The following is a 24445-nucleotide window of genomic DNA, read 5'->3' on the forward strand; positions in this document are numbered from 1 at the left end:
AACCTTAACCCCCATGCCCCCTGCCAGCCCAGCTGGTACCTATTGTTATTATTATTTTTAATCTATTATTAGTACTATTTTTTAAAACTTGATATAGTCAGCAGACTGAGAGAGAGAAGGAAAGTGAGAAAGCAAGCCACTAAGTCTGGAATTTGAACCAAGGTCGGCCATGGGCCTTAACCATCACACCATCTGTTGGCACCCCCATTGCAATTATTTTAAATTTGATGAGAGAGAGAGAGACAAAATGAGAAAGCAAGCAGCCAGGTCCAAGAGTCAAACTGTGTTCTCCATGTAGGAGTCCAAAGCCTTTAACCACCAAGCCATCTGACAGCTCAACATCTATATATATATATATATATTTTTTTATAAATAATTTTTTTTAAGAATTATTCTTATTTAACTTTATTTATTATTATTATCATTATTATTTTCCAGTTTGATCTGAGAGAGACAAAGAGAGAGAGGAAGGGAGCAAGCAAGCCACCAGGTCCGAGACTTGAACCATGGTCAGTTATGTGGGAGTCCAGCGCCTTTAACCACCGTACCACTTGCCAGCCCCTATCAATATTTTTATAGGTACCTTTCGGACACATCTGGATGTGACTGAGTGGGAAGTGAAGATGATTCTCCTGAAATCCCAGCTGTCTGTAGAAGTGATGACTGCTGTCCTCCTAGCTGGCCATTCTGAACTGTACTTGCTTGTGTAGACATGGATCCTGTAGCACTACTGTTCATACTGCCAAAGGGTGGAAATGAAGGTAATTTATTTGATGATACTCCACTATTCAGGTTGGAGGATGATGAAGATGAAGCTGAAGTTGTGGTCAAAGTTGAATTAGCTGTGACAACTGAAGTAGATATGGCAGCACCTGAAGTCACTGTCATAGTGCTGTTCACTGCAGATGCTAAGGTGGCAGATGGAGTATTAGCATTTCCGGTATTTGTCATCTGAGGTGGAGCAACCAAAGACTGACTTGTAGGGGCAACTAAATTTGGCTGGGAAAGCAGAGAGCTGTCCAATGGCTGAGAAGCAAGGTAAGGACCTAAAGAATAAAAACAGGATGTTTAATTCTTATTTTACTGATTCTTTTTTCTATTCTATTATATGAATAAAATAATAATCCAGTTGATACTTTGATAATTATACTCCCTAAGCTTTTTGCTAACAGTGTAACATATACTAGCTTTTTATTTTTACCTAAAAACAAAATAAATCTAAAATGGAATTTAAAAAGCAGAACATTTTCTACAATTTAAAGAAATGAAAATATTTTTAAAATTATATTTCATAGTTACAATTAATTAAGTATAAAAAACAGTATCTAGTAAATCTCCATCAAACCATTCAAATGATTCCTAAATCACAAGCTGAGTTAATACTGACTAGACTGGTAGCTAATTAAAATAAAATGGTAGAATATGGGGTTCAAATTATAGAAAAGTCTGGTAAGATTTAGTATTTGGTTATGAATCTTTTTGCATCCAGTCTAAAGAAAGTCCATTAATATTTAAGTCAAGGAGTTAACTATAACTTATTTTATCTCTTTGTATCTTTTTTTTTAAAGAGAGATTTTTGCTATAGGGCACATGTGCTCACTGGAGAAACAGACAGAGAAAGAAAGTGAAAAATACCCCCCGGGGGATGACCATGCCACAATCCCTTCTTCTCCAATTTCCTCTTGGAATCTTGGGGATGCATGCACGTATGCCCAGCATGAGTTTTAAACCACCCAGTCGAGACTTGAACTGCAGTCAACTGCATGCGAGTCCAGCAACGTAACCATTACGGCAACTGCTGGTCCCCAAATTAAGAATCTTTCTTTTTTTTTTGGAGAGGTTTTTCGCTATAGGGCGTGTGCGTTCGCCAGACAGAGAGAAACATAGAGACAGAAAGCGAGAAATCACCCCCCAGGGGAGGATGGTCACGCTGCATTCCCTTCTCCTCCATTCTCCTCTCGGGATCTTGGGCACGCACACACACGCGCCTGGCGTGAGATTTAAGCCACCGGGTCCGGGACGTGAACCACGGTCGACTACGTGGGAATCCAGCAACATAGCCATTACGCTAACTGCTGGTTCCCTCTCCCCAAATTAAGAATCTTAATGTTAATAAACTTACAACCACTAGGCTATACAGAAGAGAAATTGTTTATAAATCACAATCTCTTCCTATTGGGGCCAGCAGGTGGTGTGGTGGTAAAGGTGCTCGACTCCCACATGGCCAGCAGTGGTTAGAGTCCCAGACCTGGCAGCCTGGTTTCTCACTTTCCCTCTTTCTCTCTGGTCAAATTTAATAATAAATAATTAAAAAAAAAAAAAACCCCACAATTTCCTCCTATCTGATGAGAACCCCATACCAAGGATCAATGAACTTTTTTCATAAAGGATAAAGACGGTAAATAATTTTGGCTTTGCAGTCATATAGCCTCTGTTGGCTGGGATTTTTATAACACAAATGCAGCAGAGACACTATATAAATAAATGAGGATGGTTGTTTCAATAAAATTTTATTTACAAAAACAGCTGGTAGAACCAAGCTAACACATTGGCCTTATACAAGAAATATATATTCAGTACCTAGGTCATATCTGCAGACTTGTGCATAAAGCTTGAGTTTAGAAAATGCTTCACTGTTACCATCAGCTGCCTGAGAAAACCATTCTGCTACCAACTTTTCTGATAGTTTCTTTGATGCAGTAGATCCAACTCTCATGATCCCATCCGTCAATAGTCGAGAAATAGGTCTATGTTGACCTAATCTACAGGACTACAAATATATATATATATATATAGAAAGAAGAATTAGTTATTTATTATAGTATTTAGGTATACATATAAAAGAATTTAAGATATTTAAAATAATCTTATTCATTTATAATAGAAATTTGAGATAAAAATATAAGGGTGAAATGGAGCCATTGGCTTTTTCCTTTTTTACATTAAAAATTCATTATATTTCTTTCAAAATTAAAGTATTTCTAATGAATAAATGAGATAATAACAACAGTAGCACCATTTGATTTGAATAACAGGAAATTACAGAATGCAGAAAGAAGTATAAAAATATAATTATTTTAGGTTGTTACATCTATTACAATTCATGTATAAAAATACAAATATACTTATGTCAAAGCAAACTATAAAGTGGTATATAAACACTAGACATTTGCCAGCTCTCCCCTTAGTTCTGCAGGCTACTAATTTTTATTACAAGAAGCCTAGTGTCAAATAAATTTTTAACACTGGACTAAGCAAATTCAGAAGATTTCATTTATTTTACTCTTCCTCTCCTTCCTTTCCTTCCCTTTCCTTTCTTCCTCTTCATTCTTTCTCCCTCCCTCCCTCTCTCCCTCTCTTTCTCTTTGACAGGGTTGCACCATGTCACAATCCTCTTGTCTCAGTCTTCTGAGTAGTTACAATTATAGGCATGCATCACCACATCTAGCTTTTGAGGTGAGTTTGGAATGGAACCTGGGCTTCCCATGTGACCTCAATCTATAGAGAAGTAGCACATCCTCAAAGATTTTATTACTGCTAGAATTTCATAGCCTCTAATAACCTAGTGTGAATTGTGAATATTTTTAGAATTATTTAATTTTATTTATTACTATTTTTAATTTTCTTTTGAACATGTGTGCTCACTAGAGGGACAGAGGAAGAGAAGAGAGAAGAGAGAAAGGGAGAAAGAAAGAAAGGAAGCTGACAGGTCTGGGGCTGAAACTTCAGCCAGTTATGTGAGAGTCCAGGGCCTTAACCACAACACCACCTGCTGGCCCCAAATCATGAATATCTAAAAGGTATTATAACCTACACAATGTTTCTCCAAACCTATTTAACGATGAAACTTTTTTTCTGGGAGGATTTTGCTGTTTCAAACAACTGTTTGGGAAAAACATACTACCGATACATGTAATAAGTGGAAAATTTGTAAGAAAAACGATCCAGATTGTAAAAGAAACCGAAACTTAAAGACCAAATTTTCAAGCATTTGTGGAAAAGGTATAATGAAATAATACTTTATATTCCACAGCAGTCATAATTTGAAATCACTGTGCCTAGTGGTAAATATAACATGAGAATTGTAACTTAAAGGTATGTCAAGAAATTCAAAACTGAAATGAATCTTAAGAGATTTTTAGTATAGCTTTTATTTTACATGTGTAGAAAGTGAGGCTTACTGTCATTATCTGAGGTCCTAGAGAATCAGAACTAGAATTTTTAAAAATGTTCAATTTTGCTCACTACTTAACAATGCTACTCTGTTTTAGAAAAGGGTATTATGAATGAGCTATCTATCCCCTCAAATGCTTTTCTCCACTATGGTGATTTCCACTGTGATCCATGGAAATGGACTAGGAGATACTTGACAAAGAATGTAACTGACTAGGACAAAAATTAAACATTCAGTCTAACATGAACTGCCTAATACATTTTACACATAAACATACAAATCATAAGGTAGTTTAAAAATGCCATCTCTTTTTAAAACACCTACCTCATATATTGCAGTAAGATCTCTAAAGAAGCTTTTGGCTCCATTTAACAAGGCTTCATTCTCTGGACATAATACAACATAGGCTATATCTCTTTGAGATCCATAAGGTTCCAGCATAAGTCTCTCCCAATAAGGGAGAGCAAATGGAGAAAGCACCAGAAAATCATAATCATAACCCAACAAAAATGTGGGGATTGGCAGTGGTTCTGGGGATTCGTCAGTTCCTAGAGAAGAAAGATGTATTTTAAGAAAATACTTTAAAGTAAGATATGTCATCTTTTAACTTAATGTGAAATGTAATGATATCATTATTAGTATCTGATTAAACATAAAATATTTAAAGCCAGTGATTGAGAATTTTCCAGTTAGGAATTTCCTAAATGGCTTTTATAAAACATATGTAACTACTTTAATGTGAATGTAAAAAAAAAAATTGAGTGGAAAAAAAAAAAGGCAAACAGAAGTATAATAAGAAAGCACAGCAGGGGTTTTATTTAATATTTAATAAATTTGGACTGGGGGAAGGCTTTCTAATCATAACATTAAACACTGATTAATCTAAATAAATTTACATTTTTGGCATGAGAAATTATACTGTTAATAAAGACAAATAATAAACAACATAGGCCAGCACATGACCTGGTTATTAAGGTGGCTGGAACCCACATGGCCAACTTCACAGTACAAGTTCTGGATCCAACAGTTTGAAAAAACACTTTTGGCATGTGTGCATGGATGCCCAAAATCTCAAAAGGAGGACGAAATGGAGGAGGTATTTTGGCATGACCATTTCCCATGGGGGATACTTTTTCCCTGCCCCTTCTCTCTCTCTCTCTCTTTTTTTTTTTTTATTTTGTTAAGTACACATGCTCTCTGGCAAAATTAAAACATCAAATTGGAAAAAAAAAAATTGCAACATTTATGACCAAAAGGTAATTTCCTACCACATAAAGGGGAAAGAGCCAACAATATTAGCTGTACACTGCTATAGAAGAGTTATGATATACTGTACACACACACACACACACACACACACACACACACTGTATACTCAAAAAAAGGTATTTTTTAAAGAGATTTTGGGCATGCAGGCACATGCATCTGGCATGATTTTTAAGCCGCCAGCTCTGGGACTCAAACTGTGGTTGTACACATAGAGTCCAGTGTCTTATTAATCACCACACTATATGCAGACCCCAGGGTAAAAATTTTGTTTAGAGGGTAGATCTCATGGAAAGTGTACTTACCACAATAAAATAATTAAAGAAAGAAAATGAGTTGTGGCCAGTAGGTGGCATGGTAGTTAAGGATCCCCCATGGCCCAGTGTGAGGTTTGAGACCCAGACCTGGTGGTTTAAAAGATACAGGCATATGTGTGTGCATGCCCCAAATCCTGAGAGAATGGAGGGGAAGGGACTGTGGCATGATCATCCCCATGAGGGTGGGACAGTGATTTCTCAGTTTCCCTCTTTTGGTCTCTGTTTCTCGCCAGTGAGCATATGCACTTTATGGAAAAAAATCTAAAAAACAACAACAAAATATTTTATTTCTGTAACTAACTGATTTCGAAGGGTCTTTCTTTCTCTCTTTTTTTTAAGGTTTTCGTCATAATGCACATGTGCTCACCCGAGAGAGAAACAAGTGAGAAATCATACCCTAGGGGGTTGGCCACACCACAATCCCTTTCTCATTCTCTTCTCAGGATTTTGGCCAAGCATACACATTTGCCTGTGGTGTTTTTCAGACTTCTGGGTCTAGAACTCAAAGCATGGAGTAGGCCACCTGGGATCCAGCACTTTCACAACTGGTCCCCCAATCTTGGTTTTAAGCAGCATGTAAAAGCCTATACTAAAAAAGTTATCATTAATCTACATTTTTCATAGAATCAGTTTTTTATGCATTTAAATTATTTAGCAATTAAAAAAGAAGGAAAATATAAGCAAATCTATTTCTTTTATAATTAAAAATTATTTCTTTATTTAATTTTATCTATTTATTTTTAAAATTTTAAAAAGAGATAAGAGAGTAAGAGAAGAAGAAAAAGCAAGAGAGTGAGAGAAAAGTGAAAAAGCAAGTTGTCAGGTCCAAGACTCAAATCACAGTTGGCTACGTTGGAGTCCAGCACCTCAACCATCACGCCACCTGCCAGCATTAAGCAAATCTATTTCTATTCATAATATATTCAGAAACCATTTGAAAAAGCAAATCTATTCATCACATCTATTATTCTGAATATATTTTAAAAGCTCTATCTTTCAGAGATAATCTTCAACAAATAATTCAATAGTCTATAATAAAAATCCATTTCCATCAGCTGACCATAAATATATTGAATACTTATTGAGAGTATTTATTTTCCACTCTAGTCACAAGTAGCATGTTTTTGTAGTTGTCCTAATTTTTTTTTTAAATGAAGACCTTAGGACCTTTCACCACTAGTATTCCTCCCTTTGGCCTCCTCCTTTGTAATTCAATTTTATGGAACAATAATTTACAACAGAAGTACTTTTACCCTTTAAAAAATTCTTAGCTATATAACCTTTCTTGACAAAAATCTTACTGAGACATCCAATATATCACACTATATGCAGACCCCAGGGTAAAAATTTTGTTTAGAGGGTAGATCTCATGGAAAGTGTACTTACCACAATAAAATAATTAAAGAAAGAAAATGAGTTGTGGCCAGTAGGTGGCATGGTAGTTAAGGATCCCCCATGGCCCAGTGTGAGGGTTGAGACCCAGACCTGGTGGTTTAAAAGATAGAGGCATATGTGTGTGCATGCCCCAAATCCTGAGAGAATGGAGGGGAAGGGACTGTGGCATGATCATCCCCATGAGGGTGGGACAGTGATTTCTCAGTTTCCCTCTTTTGGTCTCTGTTTCTCGCCAGTGAGCATATGCACTTTATGGAAAAAAATCTAAAAAACAACAACAAAATATTTTATTTCTGTAACTAACTGATTTCGAAGGGTCTTTCTTTCTCTCTTTTTTTTAAGGTTTTCGTCATAATGCACATGTGCTCACCCGAGAGAGAAACAAGTGAGAAATCATACCCTAGGGGGTTGGCCACACCACAATCCCTTTCTCATTCTCTTCTCAGGATTTTGGCCAAGCATACACATTTGCCTGTGGTGTTTTTCAGACTTCTGGGTCTAGAACTCAAAGCATGGAGTAGGCCACCTGGGATCCAGCACTTTCACAACTGGTCCCCCAATCTTGGTTTTAAGCAGCATGTAAAAGCCTATACTAAAAAAGATATCATTAATCTACATTTTTCATAGAATCAGTTTTTTATGCATTTAAATTATTTAGCAATTAAAAAAGAAGGAAAATATAAGCAAATCTATTTCTTTTATAATTAAAAATTATTTCTTTATTTAATTTTATCTATTTATTTTTAAAATTTTAAAAAGAGATAAGAGAGTAAGAGAAGAAGAAAAAGCAAGAGAGTGAGAGAAAAGTGAAAAAGCAAGTTGTCAGGTCCAAGACTCAAATCACAGTTGGCTACGTTGGAGTCCAGCACCTCAACCATCACGCCACCTGCCAGCATTAAGCAAATCTATTTCTATTCATAATATATTCAGAAACCATTTGAAAAAGCAAATCTATTCATCACATCTATTATTCTGAATATATTTTAAAAGCTCTATCTTTCAGAGATAATCTTCAACAAATAATTCAATAGTCTATAATAAAAATCCATTTCCATCAGCTGACCATAAATATATTGAATACTTATTGAGAGTATTTATTTTCCACTCTAGTCACAAGTAGCATGTTTTTGTAGTTGTCCTAATTTTTTTTTTAAATGAAGACCTTAGGACCTTTCACCACTAGTATTCCTCCCTTTGGCCTCCTCCTTTGTAATTCAATTTTATGGAACAATAATTTACAACAGAAGTACTTTTACCCTTTAAAAAATTCTTAGCTATATAACCTTTCTTGACAAAAATCTTACTGAGACATCCAATATATATTTATATAATCATATCTAAGTAAAGCTGCTTCTTTTGAAGCAGGGTTAGACAACTCAATAAATTAAAATGTGGGAAATGCTGAAATATGAGAATTGGAACACGGTGAACTTAATTCAAGTATAGTAGTTCTCCCTTATCCAGGAAGAGATAAATTCTCCTAGTAAATGCCCAAAACCACAGAGTACTAAATTCTCTATATACTATGTTTTATTCAACTTGATAGCCAAAATGCCTACTAAGCACCTAATGAACAGTAAGTAGCATATATCATGTGGTTACAACTAGACAAACGGATGGCTCATATCCTGGGCAGGACAAGTGAGATAACAGTAAGATTTCATCATACTCTTGAGAATGAAGTGCAATTTAAAATTTCTAAAATCAATAAACTGTTTATTCCTGTTTTTTTTTTTTTTTTTTTTGAGAGGTTTTTGCTATAGGGCATGTGCGCTTGCCAGACAGAAAGTGAGAAATCACCCCCAAGGGGGGGATATGGCCACGCTGCAATCCCTGCACCTCCATTCTCTTCTCGGGATCTTGGACTCACACACGCACATGCCTGGTGTGAGTTTTAAGCCACTGGGTACAGGACTCGAACCGCGGTCGACTACATGGGAGTCCAGCGACATAGCCATTATGCTAACTGCTGGTCCCTGTTCCTGGGATATTTTATTTAGTATTTTCAGACCATAGCTGCACATAGGTAACTGAAACCACAAAAGACAAAACCATGGTTAATGCAGATTACTGAGTATGCCATAAAAATATTTAAGACTAAGGTGCTCATTGTAGTTGGGTGTAGAAATCTGAGAACAGAAAAAAAAAAAAAATCGGTCATTACAAATCATTATAAATTACTTACCATAAGAGCCTCGGCCAGCCATTTTATGAAACTGTTGCCAAGTAAGAGGACCTTGAACCCCCCAAGGTCTTACTGTTCTTTTTTTCTGAATAGCATCCTGAAGAACTGGCTGAAGAGAAAGGAGCATTCGAAGTATATCCTGTGAGCACTGCATACTCACATCTATAAGCATAAAAAAAAAGAAAGAATAAGAATAGTTAGTGTCAGAGTCAGTAGGGTGGTGTGGTGGTTAAGGTACTGGGCTCCCGCAAGGCTGAATTCATGGTTCAATCCTGGACCAGCTGCTGGACACTTGTGCATGTGTGCTCAAAATCCTGAGAACAGAATGGAAGAGAAGGAATTGCGGCTGGCCATCCTTCCAGGGCTGATTTCTCACTTTCTCCCTTCTCTGTCTCTCTCTGGTGAGCAGACACATCGTATGGCAAAAATCTAAAAGAAACCAAAACCAAAACAGTAATAGTAACAATAAAATAAGGAGTGCCACTAATGCTACTGTTACTATTAACAATATCTGAGTTCTTATTATGTGCCAGGCTCTCTGTTTTATATATATTAACTCTTTAATACTCTTTATTCCCTGTAACATAAATCTATTATTGACCTTATTTATCTTAATGAATTAAAGCACAGAAAGGTCAAGTAATTCGCCCAAGTCATAGGCAGTACATAGTGATGGAGCCGTATTTCAAATCCAAGCAGTTTTTCAGTCTATACTCTTAACTATCACATATGGCTTAAATAATCTTGCCCCTTTTTTGAACAGCTATAGCATTTACTTATATCTTCTCCTTTGTAAACTGGATCTTTGAAAATAACAAATTAGATGAATCACATTGAGTTATAAACAAAAATACTCATCACTGGTTCATACATCACCCTTTTATTTCACAAATATCCTTTAATAATAATATAATTAACAAATGTGATCTCATTGCCCAAGAACCAGAACATTACTTAAAACAATTTTGTTAAAAGTTTTTCTCTAGTTAATCTTTCAGTTATTTTTAGACAAATATGCAAATCTGAAAACTTAACCAATACCCTAAAATTTTATTTGCATGTAAACAATACATGTAGGTTCACTTGTTTCAAAACCTTATTAAAGATATTATTTTTTATTTTAAAAATAACTATTTATTTTGTCTTATTATTTTTCATTTTTTAAAAAATTACTTTATTTAACTTTATTATTATCATTATTATTTTTCAGTTTGATCAGAGAGAGACAGAGACAGAGAGAAAGAGGGGAAGGGAGAAACAAGCCACGAGGTCTGAGACTTGAACTGTGGTCGGTCATGTGGGAGTCCAGCGCCTTTAACCACAATGCCACTTGCCAGCCCCTCTTCTTATTTTTTAAAATTCTTTTTTGGGGAAGCAGGCAAGTGGTATGATGGTTAGGGCGCTGGACTCCTGCATGGCTGACAGCGATTTGAGTCCTGGACCTGGCAGCTTGCTTTCTCACTTTCTCTTTCTCTCTCTCACATGCTGTCCCTCTGATCAAATTAAAATAAATAAATAAATAAAGTTAAATAAAAGTATTTTTAAAAATTCTTTTTTTTTAAAGAGAGATTTTTGCTATAGGGCACGTGTGCTTGCCAGAGAGACAGAAAGCAAGAAATCACTCCTCCATGGGAACAGCAGTTAGCATAATGGCTATGTCGCTGGACTCCCCCATAGTCGACCGCAGTTCGCGTCCCGGACCCAGTGGCTTAGAACTCATGCCGGGCGCGTGTGCGTGCGTGCCCAAGATCCCAAGAGGAGAATGGAGGAGAAGGGATTGAGGCATGGCCATCCCCCCTGGGGGGTGATTTCTCGCTTTCTGTCTCTCTGTCTCTGTCTGTCTGGCAAACGCGCACGCCCATATAGCAAAAACCTCAAAAAAAACCCCCCAAAAACAAACAAACAAAACCAAAAAAACACTAGGTCTAGAGAAGTACTGTCCAAAAGAAATATAATGAAAGCTGAATAAGTCACTTAAAAATTTTCAGTAGCCATGTTGAAACAGTTAAAAGAAGACAGCCATGGTGCAGCAGTAATGCAATGCTCTTCAATGCAGGGGCCCCACAGGAAGGTCCTGGGTTCATGTTCCAAGGTCTCTCTGTGCACACTGGGTGCACACATGCCACATAAAAAAAAAAAAAAAAGGAAAAAAGAAAGAAATCACTCCTTCAGGGGAGATGGCCATGCTGCAATCCCTTCTCCTCCATTCTCCTCTTGGGATTTTGGGCACGCATGCACACGTGCCCAGTGTGAGTTTTAAGCCACTGGGACTGCGACTCTAACTGCGGTCAACTGTGGGAGTCCAGCAACATAACCATTATGCCATCTGCTGGTCTTTATTTTTAAAAATTCTTTTGCTATTGAACATGTGCACTCACCAGAGTGAGGGAAATGAGAAAGTAAACTGCCAGGTCTGAATTAGAATGACATTCAGCCATGTGGGAGTTCAGTGCCCCAACCACTATACTATCTGCTGGCCCCAAAGACAGTACTTTTAAAAAGATACTTTTTCTTTTTAAAGAATTATTTAATTATGTTATTATTTTATAGTTTGCTATAAGGCATGCATACTCATGGGGGGGATGAGAAAGCAAGTCATCAGGTCCAGGACTCAAACCGCAATCTGCCATTTCGAGAGCTAGCACCTTAACCACCACACCATTTGCCAGACCCTAAAAGATACTCAATTTAAAAGGTCTCTTACTGTATGTAATATTCTGGAACTATACTAAGATTTCACTTATTTGTTATATATAACTTCATTCATTTTTAGAGTTTATATAACATTCTATATGTACTATCATGATTATTTATCCAGCCTCTTATTGATGGCCATTTGGATTACTTTTACTTCTTTCAACCCTGAGTTATGGTTTTAGTTCTCCTAGCAGTCTATAAGCAATTTATTTATCCATTTAAAAATAATTACTTTATTTTTTTCTTCATTTCCCTTCCTTTCTCTCTCCCTTCCCTCCCCCCCTACTTTTTTCTTTTAATTTGCCCAGAGAGGGACAGAGAGAATGAGAGAGAAACCAAGCTGCCAAGTCCAGGACTTGAACCACGGTCAGCCATGTGGGAGTCCAGTGCCCTTAACCACAATGCCAGGTGCTGGCCCTCCTCCTATAAGCAATTTAAAAGCAGAGTATCTTCATGGTTCCCAGATACCATGCACAGTTTCGTTCATGTATCCGAAAATGAATGAATTACCAAAAAACACAAAAATGAAAAAAATTATTATATGATATATACCACCTAAGAACATAGATTCTGAAAAAAAAAAAACCCAAAACATTGTATATATATTAGTCTACAGTCAAAAGTTAGAAAAAGTAATTGGCACACTGAGACTTTTTTTTCACTAGGCTTTTGCCATAGGGTGCATGCGCTCACTGAAGACACGGAGAGGGAAAGTGAGAAATCACCCTCAAGGTGGAAATTGCCACAGTGCAATCCATTCTCCTCCATTCTCCACTCAAGATTTTGGCATGCGCACATGACATGATTTTCAACCCACCAGGTGTAGGATTCGAACCATGGTTGGCCATGTGAGAATCCAGTGCTTTAAACGCCAAGCCACCTACTGGCTTCCTTAGACATTTTACTAAAATGTAGATTGACTATGCCTGTAATAAAAGTATCTAACTGGTAACTTTAATAATAATAGCAGTTTAATGGGGGGGGTGATTTCACAGTTTGTTTTTCTGTCTCTCTGTCTTTCTGGTGAGCACATGCACCCTACAGTAAAAATCCCCCCCCATGAGGATGGCCATCTCACAATCTCTTCTCAATTCTTCTCCTAGGATTTTGAGCGTGCACGCACATGCACACAGTGTGATTTTCAAGCCACCAGGTCCAAGACTTGAACCACAGTCAGCCTCGTGGGAGTCCAGCACCTTAAACCACTACACACCTGTTGTGCCCTCCCTCCCCCACCTTAGTTTTACCTTGATGTATCCCAGTATTTCATACAGATGCCCTCTCTGTGCTTCAGATATTTGCTATACTTGGTTTGTAGGTCACTATACTTTCTTGGTTTTCTACTTACCTCCTTTTCTGGATACTCTCTTCTTCCCTATCTCTAAATGTCAGCTCCTTCTTTGTCTGCTCTATTTACATTCATTCTCTAAATTTTTTCATCCAGCTCCATAGTTTTTAATATTCAAACACACAGACCCTATTATTCCTCTTAATTTAAAACTCCTATCTCCAGATGTGACCTTCAGCCTCCCCCAGCATTTCCTCTATAGTTAGCACCACTATTCATCTCATTCCTCAAGCTATCCTTGATGCCTCATCTTTTTTTAATAGTATTCAACCAATCCTATAGGTTCTATTTTCCAAATATACTTGGAATCTACTCCTTACACCTTTGTGTCCAGTCTTGCCCAAGCTAACATCATCCTTTACTTGTACTACTGCAATAGCCTTCCAACTGATCTGTCAGCTTCTACTGGCACCTTACCTTGGCTATTTTCCATACAATAGCCAGAGACTTCAAAAATAAGATCATATTACTTTCCTACTAAAATCAGTTCAATAGCTTCATATCACTTTTAGAATAAACTACAAAGGCCTTACATGGTCTATAGGGACCAACATGAATTTGATTTCTTAAGACTTTATCTCCTACTACTTTCCTCCATCACCCAATGCATTTCAGCAACATTAGTTTCCAAAATGTTTCTCAAACATATCAAAGCACACTACACCCTCAGGGTCTCTGTACCTGACATAGACTGAAATACTCTTCTCTGAGTTAACCATGGAGCTTATATTCTCCCAGCTTATGTAGGAGTTTGCCCAAATGTTCCCACTAACTAAAGTCATTTAAAATATATATATATATTTTTTTCAATTTTATTTATTATTATTTTTTAAAATTTGTTATAGTGTATCCGTGTTCACCAGAGACAGACAGAAAGAAGCAAGCCATCAGGTCTAGGACTTGAACCATGGTTGGTCATATAGGAGTCCAGTGCCTTAACTACTATGCCACCTGCTAGCTCCAGTAATATTCTTCTTTAATCATACTTTTTCTTTCTCTTTTGCTCTGCTTTGTTCTCCTTCAAAGCACTTGTCACTATTATACAATTAATCAATTTATGTTTGTTATTGTCTCTTTTAGCCATTACAGGCTCAAAAAGGCAAGGAATGGGTCTACTTTGTTCAACAGTAAACCTAGAACAGTACCTGGCACATACAAGGTGTTCAATAAATATTTAATGAATAAAGAATGATGAATAAAGCAAACGACTACTAATTTTCTGCTAATTAACATGTACTAAGTGCCTTTTATATTTTTATACATAAAAATATATAAGTATCTGAATGCAGATTTGTAATTATAATCATCATACTTTTATGATGAAATTAAATTACTGGGACCAGTAGTTGGCATAATGGCTATGTCGCTGCACTCCCATGTAGCCTATGACCACAGTTCGAGTCTCCGACCCAGTGGCTTAAACTCATGCCAGGCAGGTGGTTCGTGTGTGCCCAAGATCCCAAGAGGAGAATGGAGAAGGGATTGTGGCGAGGTCATCCCCCCTGGGGAGTGACTTCTTGCTTTCCATCTCTCTGTCTCTGTCTGTCTTTCTGGCGAGCGCACACCACTATATATACATACATATATATATTTATATGTATGTATATATAGTGTTTCTTTGGTAAATGAAAAGTAACAGTAACTCATTAAAAAAAGAGTTTTAAGTGCAAGTTTAAAAGTCTTTATTAGCTACATGGAAAAAGACCTGTACTACTTGTTCCTAATATAGAAAAGCAAAGTCATACAACTAAAGGAAAGAAAACAATCATAAAAATTTATTTTGTTAGTATACTTACCATTTCTTTTGGACCAGGGGTGTAAGCATGAACTTTTCACAAGTGCTTCATCGACTTTTCCTCCTGACATATTATCCATGAACTGACGCCCATGTTCTAAAGCAAGGTAGCAGTCATTGCAAAAGTCCCGCTCTTCAACACGTACCCAATTGGTAATTAAACCAATTTTGGGAAAAGGATCTTGGTCTGCTGCTCCAAAGGGTGAAAATAAATTAGTGCACTGATCTTGTAGCAATAATATCAAATCATCAGGCAATTTTTCAGTTTCCTTTAGTCCTCCATTAACATGTTCAGCAGAGGTAGCCCTGAGAGCTTCAAAACGTTTTTCTGCTTCTTTGCCACAGTCTGTGTTGCGTCCTATGATATCTAGTTCATCTTCAAGAAATAATCCTGAATTATTTCCAAATTTTCTGTTCATGACAGCACTGAAGCCGCAGGTACACCTATATTGTGCTTCCTGCGTTGGATCTGGAATGTAAACTCCGACATCGGCACCTTTGATATTCATGTTGCAGACACAGATACAGCAACTATCAAAGTTACAATCTTTAAACAAATTCATAACTGATTCTGAAAGGATGAGGTTTACGTAAAGACTGTGTGCTTCAGGGATGGAAGGGACAGTTGCAGGTTCAACAGAATTAAGAGGTCTGCAGGTAGATGGGGTAGAAGCTGGTGAATACAAGTCTGAATTTTCATATTTGACTGAACCTTGAGCACTGGCAGGTCCACCAGCTCCACGAGGAGTCCTTGGCGTCCTTGGCGTCCTTGGAGTTGGAAATCTAGGGGTGGATGGAGAAGGAAGAATTCCTGCTCCGCTGTTACTAGGAGGTGCACTACTAGGAGGCATCCCAAAAGAAGTATGGGTTTGAGGTGTATAAGCAGGGCCATATTCTTGATCCATATTACTTCCATCACTATTGTCACCATGGTAAAATAAAATCAAATATACACAAAAAGGAACACATTAGTAATATGAAATTCAATTACAATGCCCCAAATGCTTTTCAGGAGCCTTGACATTTATGACAGGACAATCAGTTAAAAAGCTAGAAAGATAATTAACATATCCACTCTACATGACAATTGAGGGATAAGGATCAACCAACTACCAATAGCTCTAACAATATAAGCAAATTTATATACATTTATTCACATTGAGATACGCACACTTACTATTTACACTGTTTGCTATAGGGCGAGTGAGCTCACTAGAGAAAGAAAGAGAAAGGGGTAGGAAGAGTGAGAAATATCACCCCCTGGGGGAGATGGTCACACTATAGTCCCTTTTCCTCCACTCTCCTCTTGGGATTTTGGGCATGCATGCTCATGTTCCTGGAGAGATTCTCAAGCTTCCAGGTCCAGGATTTGGACCACAAAGCTGGTCACATGGGATCCAGTGCTTTAAACTCCACGTCACCTGGTGGCCCTAAATTTCTTATACTAGAAACATTTTTATTTCATTGACACTAAGATACCACTAATTGGGGCCAGCAGGTGGCATAATGGTTACATTGCTGGACTCCCATGTAGTCTACCATGGTTCAAGTCCTCGGACCTGGCGGCTTCAGACTCATGCCAGGCGTGCATGTGTGTCCAATATCCTGAGAGGAGAATGGAGGAGAAGGGATTGCGATGTGACCATCCTCTCTGAGGGTGATTTTTCACTTTCTGTCTCTTTCTGTCTCCCTAATGAGTGGACAAGCCTTATAGCAAACCTCTCCACCCACCCCACCCCCCAAAAAAAGATACCACTGATTGAAACAAAAAAGAATCTGAGTTTAGAAATGTTCCTATTTAAGAGGCAATGGTGGGACAAGCAGATGGTAAAATGATTATGTTGCTGGACTCCCACAGTCAATTGCATTTCAAATCTAGGACCTGGCGGCTTCAAACTCATGCCAGGTACGTACGCGTACATGCCCAAAATCCCAAGAGGAGAATGGAGGAGAAGGGATTGTGGCATGGCCATATACCCAGGGGGTAACTTCTCACTTTCTGTCTCTGTGTTTCCAGCGAGCGCATGCACTCTATAGCAAAAATCTCTTAAAAAAAAAAAAAAAAAGAGGTAAAGGTAATTTTAAAATGCTACCAGGTATAAGGCAACCCAAGTTTAGAGAAATTAAAATATGAAAATTGTAACATGGCAAAAGTTTTCCAATAGCTTATCCATACCCAGCTGTTACCATTGTAATCAATTAACCATAAAATAATTTTCAAAAACCATATTCTTCTTCCAGCACTCTAGGTACTTTCATTAAAAAAAAAAAAAAATTAAAGCTATATAGCATCTAAGCTTTATATAGCTATAAAGCATTTATATAATATGACATAAATCATACCCCTCTTTGATGAATGGCATTGCAGGTCCTGAAGAAAGCAATTCCAACTTCCCAACAGTCCAACTCTGACGGTAAATACATTCTTCTGGCAATTTGATAGGGGGCAGACATTGACTTGGTAGAGTTTTTAGAGGTGCAAACATGGAACATCCCACCAGAACTTGACAGTTTTCAGGTTTATAGACATAAGAAAAATCCTATAACAAAAAGATCATGGATTTTCATCACCTTATCATCCAGGGGAAAAATTTTCCCCCAAAAACCAATGTGACTCTGGTCTTTTAAACAGAATGAAATGTAGATATAATTCTAATCTTAAATGCATTCTTAACAGTGTCATTATAAATCAGTCCTCACCTTTGTTAGCTACAAAATTAGAAACACTACGGAAGAATTTTTTAATATAGCAACAAACTAATTCTATAAGAAAATATAAGAAATAAACTTTTTCTATGAAAATACTTACTTTAATTTCAGAAGGTTTTGGGCTACAGAATCCCTCATCAACCTCAATTTTGAACTGTGCTCCTATACTAGAACTATTTCCTTCTAGAACAGTTCCTCCAGGTGTTGTATCCATACTACCATATTCTTTATTATTCATATTCATTGGGGAAAATCCCATAATATGTTGTTCCAATGATGGAGGTGTAGGATACATCTTATGAAGATCTGCAGTGCCTATATTTAATAAAACACATGTTTTAACATAAGACTAAGAAGAAGTGAATTTGTATTTAAAATAAGAGTGTGGGGGGGGCTTTGTAGAGATTAAAAGTTTGCAAATTTAATTGGAGCACACATCTGGGAAGCTTACTTATGCAAGATAACGGGTCCAGATTTCCTGTTTTTGATTCCTTGCAGCTGGCTTTATCATCTGATCCATTCGCTGATTTTTTAGATCCAGGCTATTTAAAAAAAGCACATATTTATCTGAAATTTTACATCTAAAGTGATATCAAAATAGTAATCATTCAGTTGTAATGTAAAAGTAAAGCCCACTAATCAAAAGTAGTATTTTGGAGCCAACCCATGGTCTGGTAGTTAAGTGAGCTGGATCCTATTTGGCCAACCATGTGGTTCAAGTCCTGGACCTAGCAGATTTGAGAAAGACTCCTGAGCATGTGCATACATGTCCAAAAGGCCAAAGGGAGGAAGAAATGGAGGAGATGGTATTGTGGTATGACTTTGGCCCACGGGGAGTGCTTTCTCATTTTCCCTCTCTCTCCTTAGTGCATACACCCTCTGGTAAGAATTAAAAAAAAAAAAAAAAAGAGAGAGAGAAAGAGAGAGAAGCTAGTATTTTAAAACTGTATACAATTTAAATACATAAAGTACATACTAGATAATCATAGGCTCTAGATTAATTGCTTTGAATGCTTTTTTATTTCTTTTGGAGAGTTTTTTTTTTTTTTTTTTTTTTTTTTTTTTTTTTTATTGTAGAGCTTGTGTCACACTAAGAAAAAAGAGACAGAAAGCAAGAAATCACTCTTCGGGGGGAATGGCTACTCCACAATCCCTTCTCTTCCATTCTCATCTTGGGATCTTGGGCATGGACGCACATGCACCTGGCCTGAGTTTAAGCCACTGGGTCTCGGACTCGAACTGTGGTCAGCTACATGGGAGTCCAGCGACATAGCTATTACGCCAACTGCTGGACCCTGAATGCTTACTTGATAAGCCATCAATTTAACACAGGAAAAAGTCCCTCCCACCAGCTATAAGCTATAAGCCATAATGCTACTAGCTATAAGAATAATGATATCAAAATACATACAAGCAAAAAACAAAAACCAAAAAACAAGGCATAACAGAAGCAAGACTGGCTGGCCCACTTTAATATGTTTTAAGTTATTGGTCAGTCCTATATGGCTGAATGCATGGTTCGGGTGCCTTGGAAAATACACCAGGCACGTGAGCATGCTTGCCCAAAATCCAAAGAGGGGAATAGAGAAGGGACTGCAGCATGGCCATCCTCCCAGGGAAGTGATTTTCACACTACCTCTCCCCAGCAAGCACATGCACCCTGCAGCAAAAACAAAAACAAAAGCAAAAACAAAAACCCACTAAAGTAAAAATTAAGAAAATCAGCTATTAGAAGAGTTTTCAATTAACATCAGAATTGCTTCCAAGTAAGCTACTCATAAAGAATTTGTCCCTTCAAGTAGAAGATATTAAAGTTTTCTTTACACTGAATTCTTTACTCTGAATTCTTGTAAGTTTACTTGTAATTATTTACTTATCCTTACTAAAAAAAAAAAAAACAAAAAAAAAAAACACAAAACAAGACTTCCTAGCTTAAAGTTTGGAAAGCTTAGAAAGTTTATGCTTTAGAAACAAACTTTAGAAAGTTTGTGCTTCATATTATAAAACTCGTAAGGTCCCTAACTGAAAATAAATTTTATAATTTATTGAACAAATTAAGTGATCTACTACAGTTTTTAGAGATGACACTTGTTTCAAGTCTTCTGTTAGATACTTTGTGATAAATATGTAGACTGAGCTCTGGACTATAACCTTTTTATCTCAGAAGAGTCACAGCTGATACATTAACAGTAGAAAAGAGAAAGTATACATGTAACAAAGTATTCAAGAATATATTCAGTTAGCTTAATGGCTATGTCACTGAACTCCCATGTGGTCGACGGCAGTTCAAGCCCCGGACCCAGTGGCTTAAACTCACGCCAGGTCCATGTGTGTGCGTGCTCAAGATCCCGAGAGGAGAATGAAGGAGAAGGGACTGCAGTGCGGCCATCCCCCCAGGGGGTGATTTTTTGCTGTCTGTCTCTCTCTCTCTGTCTTTCTGGTGAGCGCACACACTATAGCAAAAACCTCTTCAAAAAAAAAAAAAGAATGTATTCCCCTGGTGAACAGTGCCCTAAATATACTATGTTATGAATACAGAGAAAGAAATTTATCTTCGCCTTACTCTGCAAATGGGTGTAAAATATTACTTTATCTTCTTTCATTCTCACACCTCAAATTATGTTTAATCATAAAAGGAAAAAATATACACAAATAGAAAGATAAGATTTTATTATAAAAGATTTCCTATTGTTTAGGGCTAACACATAATATTCAAATCACAAATCAACTCTGAAAAATAAAGAACTCATGTAACATCAAGGAAAACATAAGCCAAATTATTAATGAGATACTCACTGTTAATTCATCTTCATCAGAATTGAAGAGATTATCAAGGTCAGTATAAGAGACAGCCAGGTCTGAATCATAAATCAAACTGGTTGATGGAGGCCGGGCATGACTAGTAGGACGTGGAGCATCTATATATATGTCAACCAGAAAAATAAAATAGAAAAACTATTACTGGACAAATACATAGTATTCTATTTTTAAAAGACATGTAAGCTTAAGTTTCTAAGTATATAACAATAAATTACTTACAATTTATTTTTTTAAACCTAGAGTATTTTTCATAAAAATAAAATTATAAAATGGTATTGGGCCAATAGATGGCACGGTGGTTAAGGCACTAGACTGTCACATGGCTGACCACAGTTTGAGTCCAAGACTTGGCAGCTGCTTTTTCACTTTCTTTCCCTCCCTTTCTCTCTCTGGTGAGCACATGTACCCTAGAGCAAATGAAAATATAATATAATAAAAAATAAAATGATATGTTTTAAATTATTATTTATTATTATTATTTAATTTGACCAGAGAAAGAGGGAAAGTGAGAAAGCAAGCTGCCAGATCCACGATGCAAACTGGAGTTGACCATGTGGGAGTTCAGTCAGGATGCAAACTGGAGTTGACCATGTGGGAGTTCAGTTTCTTAACCACCATACCACCTGCTGGCCCCTAAATAAGTAATTCTTTAAGAAAAAGAAAACTTAGGGGACCAGCAGATGGCATAATGGTTATGTTGCTGGACTCCCATGTAGTTGACTATGGTTTGAGTCCTGGACCCAATGGATCCAGACTCATGCCAGGCTTATTTACGTGCATGCCCAAAATCCAGAGAGGAGAATGAAGAAGGGATTGTGGTGTGGCTATCCCTCCAGGGGGTAATTTGTTGCTTTCTGTCTCTCTGGCAAGCACATGCTCCCTATAGCAAAAATCTCTCAAAAAAAAAAAAAAAAAAAAAAAAACAAAAAAAAAAAAAAGAAAGAAAGAAAGAAAACAAAATGGTGGTACTTTTCCCAGGAAGCTCACCAAAGGCCACATGCTAAGCAACAGAGCTAAGTACTCTATGTGAATAATTAATGTATCAAATAAAAATATAAATACTATTAGGACAACAAAACTAAAAACATACACACATATTTTTCTTTTTTCTATCTTCCTGAAATATAAAGAAAGCTTATTATAATAATTAAGCTCTAGCTCCTAAATTAGAAAGATTTTATTCCCAGCTCCACCACTAACAGCATGACTCTCAACAAGTAGCTTAACCTCTCTGTGCCTCACTAATAGCATGTGCCAAGAATTAAATATGATAGAATGTGGGTAGAGAAAGCACTTTGCCCAGTGCCAAGTACTTAAGTATTTAATAAGTATTACCTCTTAGTTATGCTTTTAGTACTAGAATTTTATTAGTACTCCCCCCCCCCAGGATTCTTAGTAAAAACATATGATTACTTAAAAAGAATACAAATACTGGGAACCAGCAGTTAGCGTAATGGCTATGTCGCTGGACTCCCACGAAGTCGACCGCGGTTTGCGTCCCGGACCCGGTAGCTTAAAACTCACACCGGGCGCGTGTGCGTGTGTGCCCAAGATCCCGAGAGAATGGAGGAGAAGGGACTGTGGCGTGACCATTCCCCCTGGGGGGTGATTTCTCGCTTTCTGTCTCTCTCTGTCTGTCTGGCGAGTGCATGCGCCCTATAGCGAAAAATCTCTCCAAAAAAAAAAAAAGAATACCAATACCAATGAAAATTAAAGTCCCCTTATATTCTCACACAAGAAAAACAAAAACTATTTGTAGTCTGATATATAACCTTGCAAATCATTCTCTGTATGTCAACTGACTTGAGGTAACTCTTAATTTTAGAAAGATAAATCACTTTCCCAGTGTTTCTATGTCAGTTCTAAAGAGTCATTAGCACAATAGTACTGAAATTTAGAGGATGTAAAAATCATCTAGAGTGCTTATTAAAAACGAAGATTCCAAAGCTCCACATCAAAGATGCTCCAGAAAGTGGTTCATGGTCCATATTTTGATAAGTCTGTACCATAGGCACAAGAAAGGTATTACATATTTTCTATATTCTAGGGTAGATAAATAGACCAAAGAACTTAACTGTTTACCTTGTTGGGTTTTTTTTTTTTTTTTGCCTTTTGTTTTTTTTTTTGCGTGTGTTTTGATACACAAACACTCACATGTATATAGTGGAATGGCTAAATCAAACTATTCAAAATATGCATTATCCCAAATAGCCAAATACTTTTTCTTTAATGGGGACACCTTCAGTAATTATCTAATACATAATATATTACTAATTATAGTCACCATGACATACATTAGATCTTTTGAGCTTATTCTTCCTGAAAGTGTGTATTTTAACTATTATCTCCACAATCTCCCCTATTCCCTAGCCTCTGGCAACCACCATTCACTCTCTACTTCAATGATCCCAACTATTTTGGATTCCTCCTATAAGTGAGATTATGCAGTATTTGTTCTTCTGTGCCTGGCTTATTTAACTTAACATGCTATATACTCCAGATTCATCCATGTTGTCACACATAACAGAATTCCCTTCTTTTTTAAAGGCTGAAATATTTCATTGAGGTTTACATATCACATTTTCTTCATCCTTTCATCCACTGTTGGTAACTTAGGTTTATCCTAGCTATTATGAATAATGCTGCAATGAACATGAGCATGTAGACGTCAATATAAATGTACTGATTTCATACCATTTGAATAAATGCCCAGCAGCACAATTCTGGATCATATGGTAGCTTTTTCAAAAGAATTATTTAATTTTATTTATTATTATTATTATTTTAATTTGCTATAGGACACAAGTACTCACCAGAGAGAGAGAGAGAGAGAAAGAGAGAGAAATCAAGCTGCCAGATCTGGGACCTGAACTGCAGTCGGCCATGTAGGAGGTCCAGTGCCCTTACTACCACCCAACCTACTGGCCCCTCACAAGGTAGTTTTACTTCTAATTTTCTCAGGAACTTCCATACCGTTTTTCATGTTGACTACACTAACCTATATTCGTTACCAATAATACACAAAGATTCCCTTTTCTACACATTCTCACCAATACCTACAATCTTTCACCTTCTTAATACCAGCTATTCTAACAGATACAAGTTGATGCTCATTGTGATTTTAATTTGCATTTCCTTGGTGATTAGTGATGTTTAAGAATTTTTCATTTATCTGTCAGCCATCTGTATATCTTTTTTTGAGAATGTCTAATCAAGTCTTCTGTCCATTTTAAAATTATTAAATTTTTTTGTGGGGGAGAAGTTTTTTTCTATAGGATGCGTGCACTTGCCAGAAAGACAGAGTCAGACAGAAAACGAGAAATCACCCCCGGGAGGTATGGCCATGCTACAATCCTTTCTCCTCCATTCTCTTCTCGGGATCTTGGGCACGCAAGCAAACATGGCCAGCATGAGTTTAAGTCACCAGATCCGGGACTTGAACTGTGGTCAACTACATGGGAGTCCAGCAACATAGCTATTACACCAACTGCTGGTCCCTAAAATAAAATTTTTAACATTTAAAAAATTATTATTTAATTTTATTTATTCATTTATTAGCAATTGACCAAAGAGAGCCACAAATGCAGAGACAGAGAGTGGGAAAGTGAGAGAGCAAGGTACCACATCAGGGACTTAAACCGTGGCTGGCCATGTGGGAGTCCAGTGCCTCAACCACCACACCACCTGATGGCCCTAAGTTTCAGATTTTTTTTTTCGTTTTTTTTTTTGGAGGTTTTCG

At 37.0% G+C, this 24445-nt stretch overlaps 1 protein-coding gene across 2 annotated transcripts in view; it reads right to left on the reverse strand.

Moving 5' to 3' along the window:
- The window catches only part of MED13 (mediator complex subunit 13), a gene marked incomplete at its 5' end in the record, with an annotated part of 149007 nt that overhangs the window by 32558 nt on the left and 92004 nt on the right, over positions 1–24445 (reverse strand). For both annotated transcript variants that reach the window (XM_014583722.2, XM_014583723.2), the window contains 9 exon segments: positions 584–1046; positions 2581–2770; positions 4499–4722; positions 9338–9499; positions 15179–16095; positions 17521–17717; positions 17987–18201; positions 18338–18428; positions 20683–20804. In XM_014583722.2, the coding sequence (XP_014439208.1) occupies positions 584–1046; positions 2581–2770; positions 4499–4722; positions 9338–9499; positions 15179–16095; positions 17521–17717; positions 17987–18201; positions 18338–18428; positions 20683–20804 (2581 nt within the window).

The sequence above is a fragment of the Tupaia chinensis genome, unplaced genomic scaffold (assembly GCF_000334495.1).
Source record: "Tupaia chinensis unplaced genomic scaffold, TupChi_1.0 Scaffold144642_1, whole genome shotgun sequence".
Taxonomy (NCBI): Eukaryota; Metazoa; Chordata; class Mammalia; order Scandentia; family Tupaiidae; genus Tupaia; species Tupaia belangeri.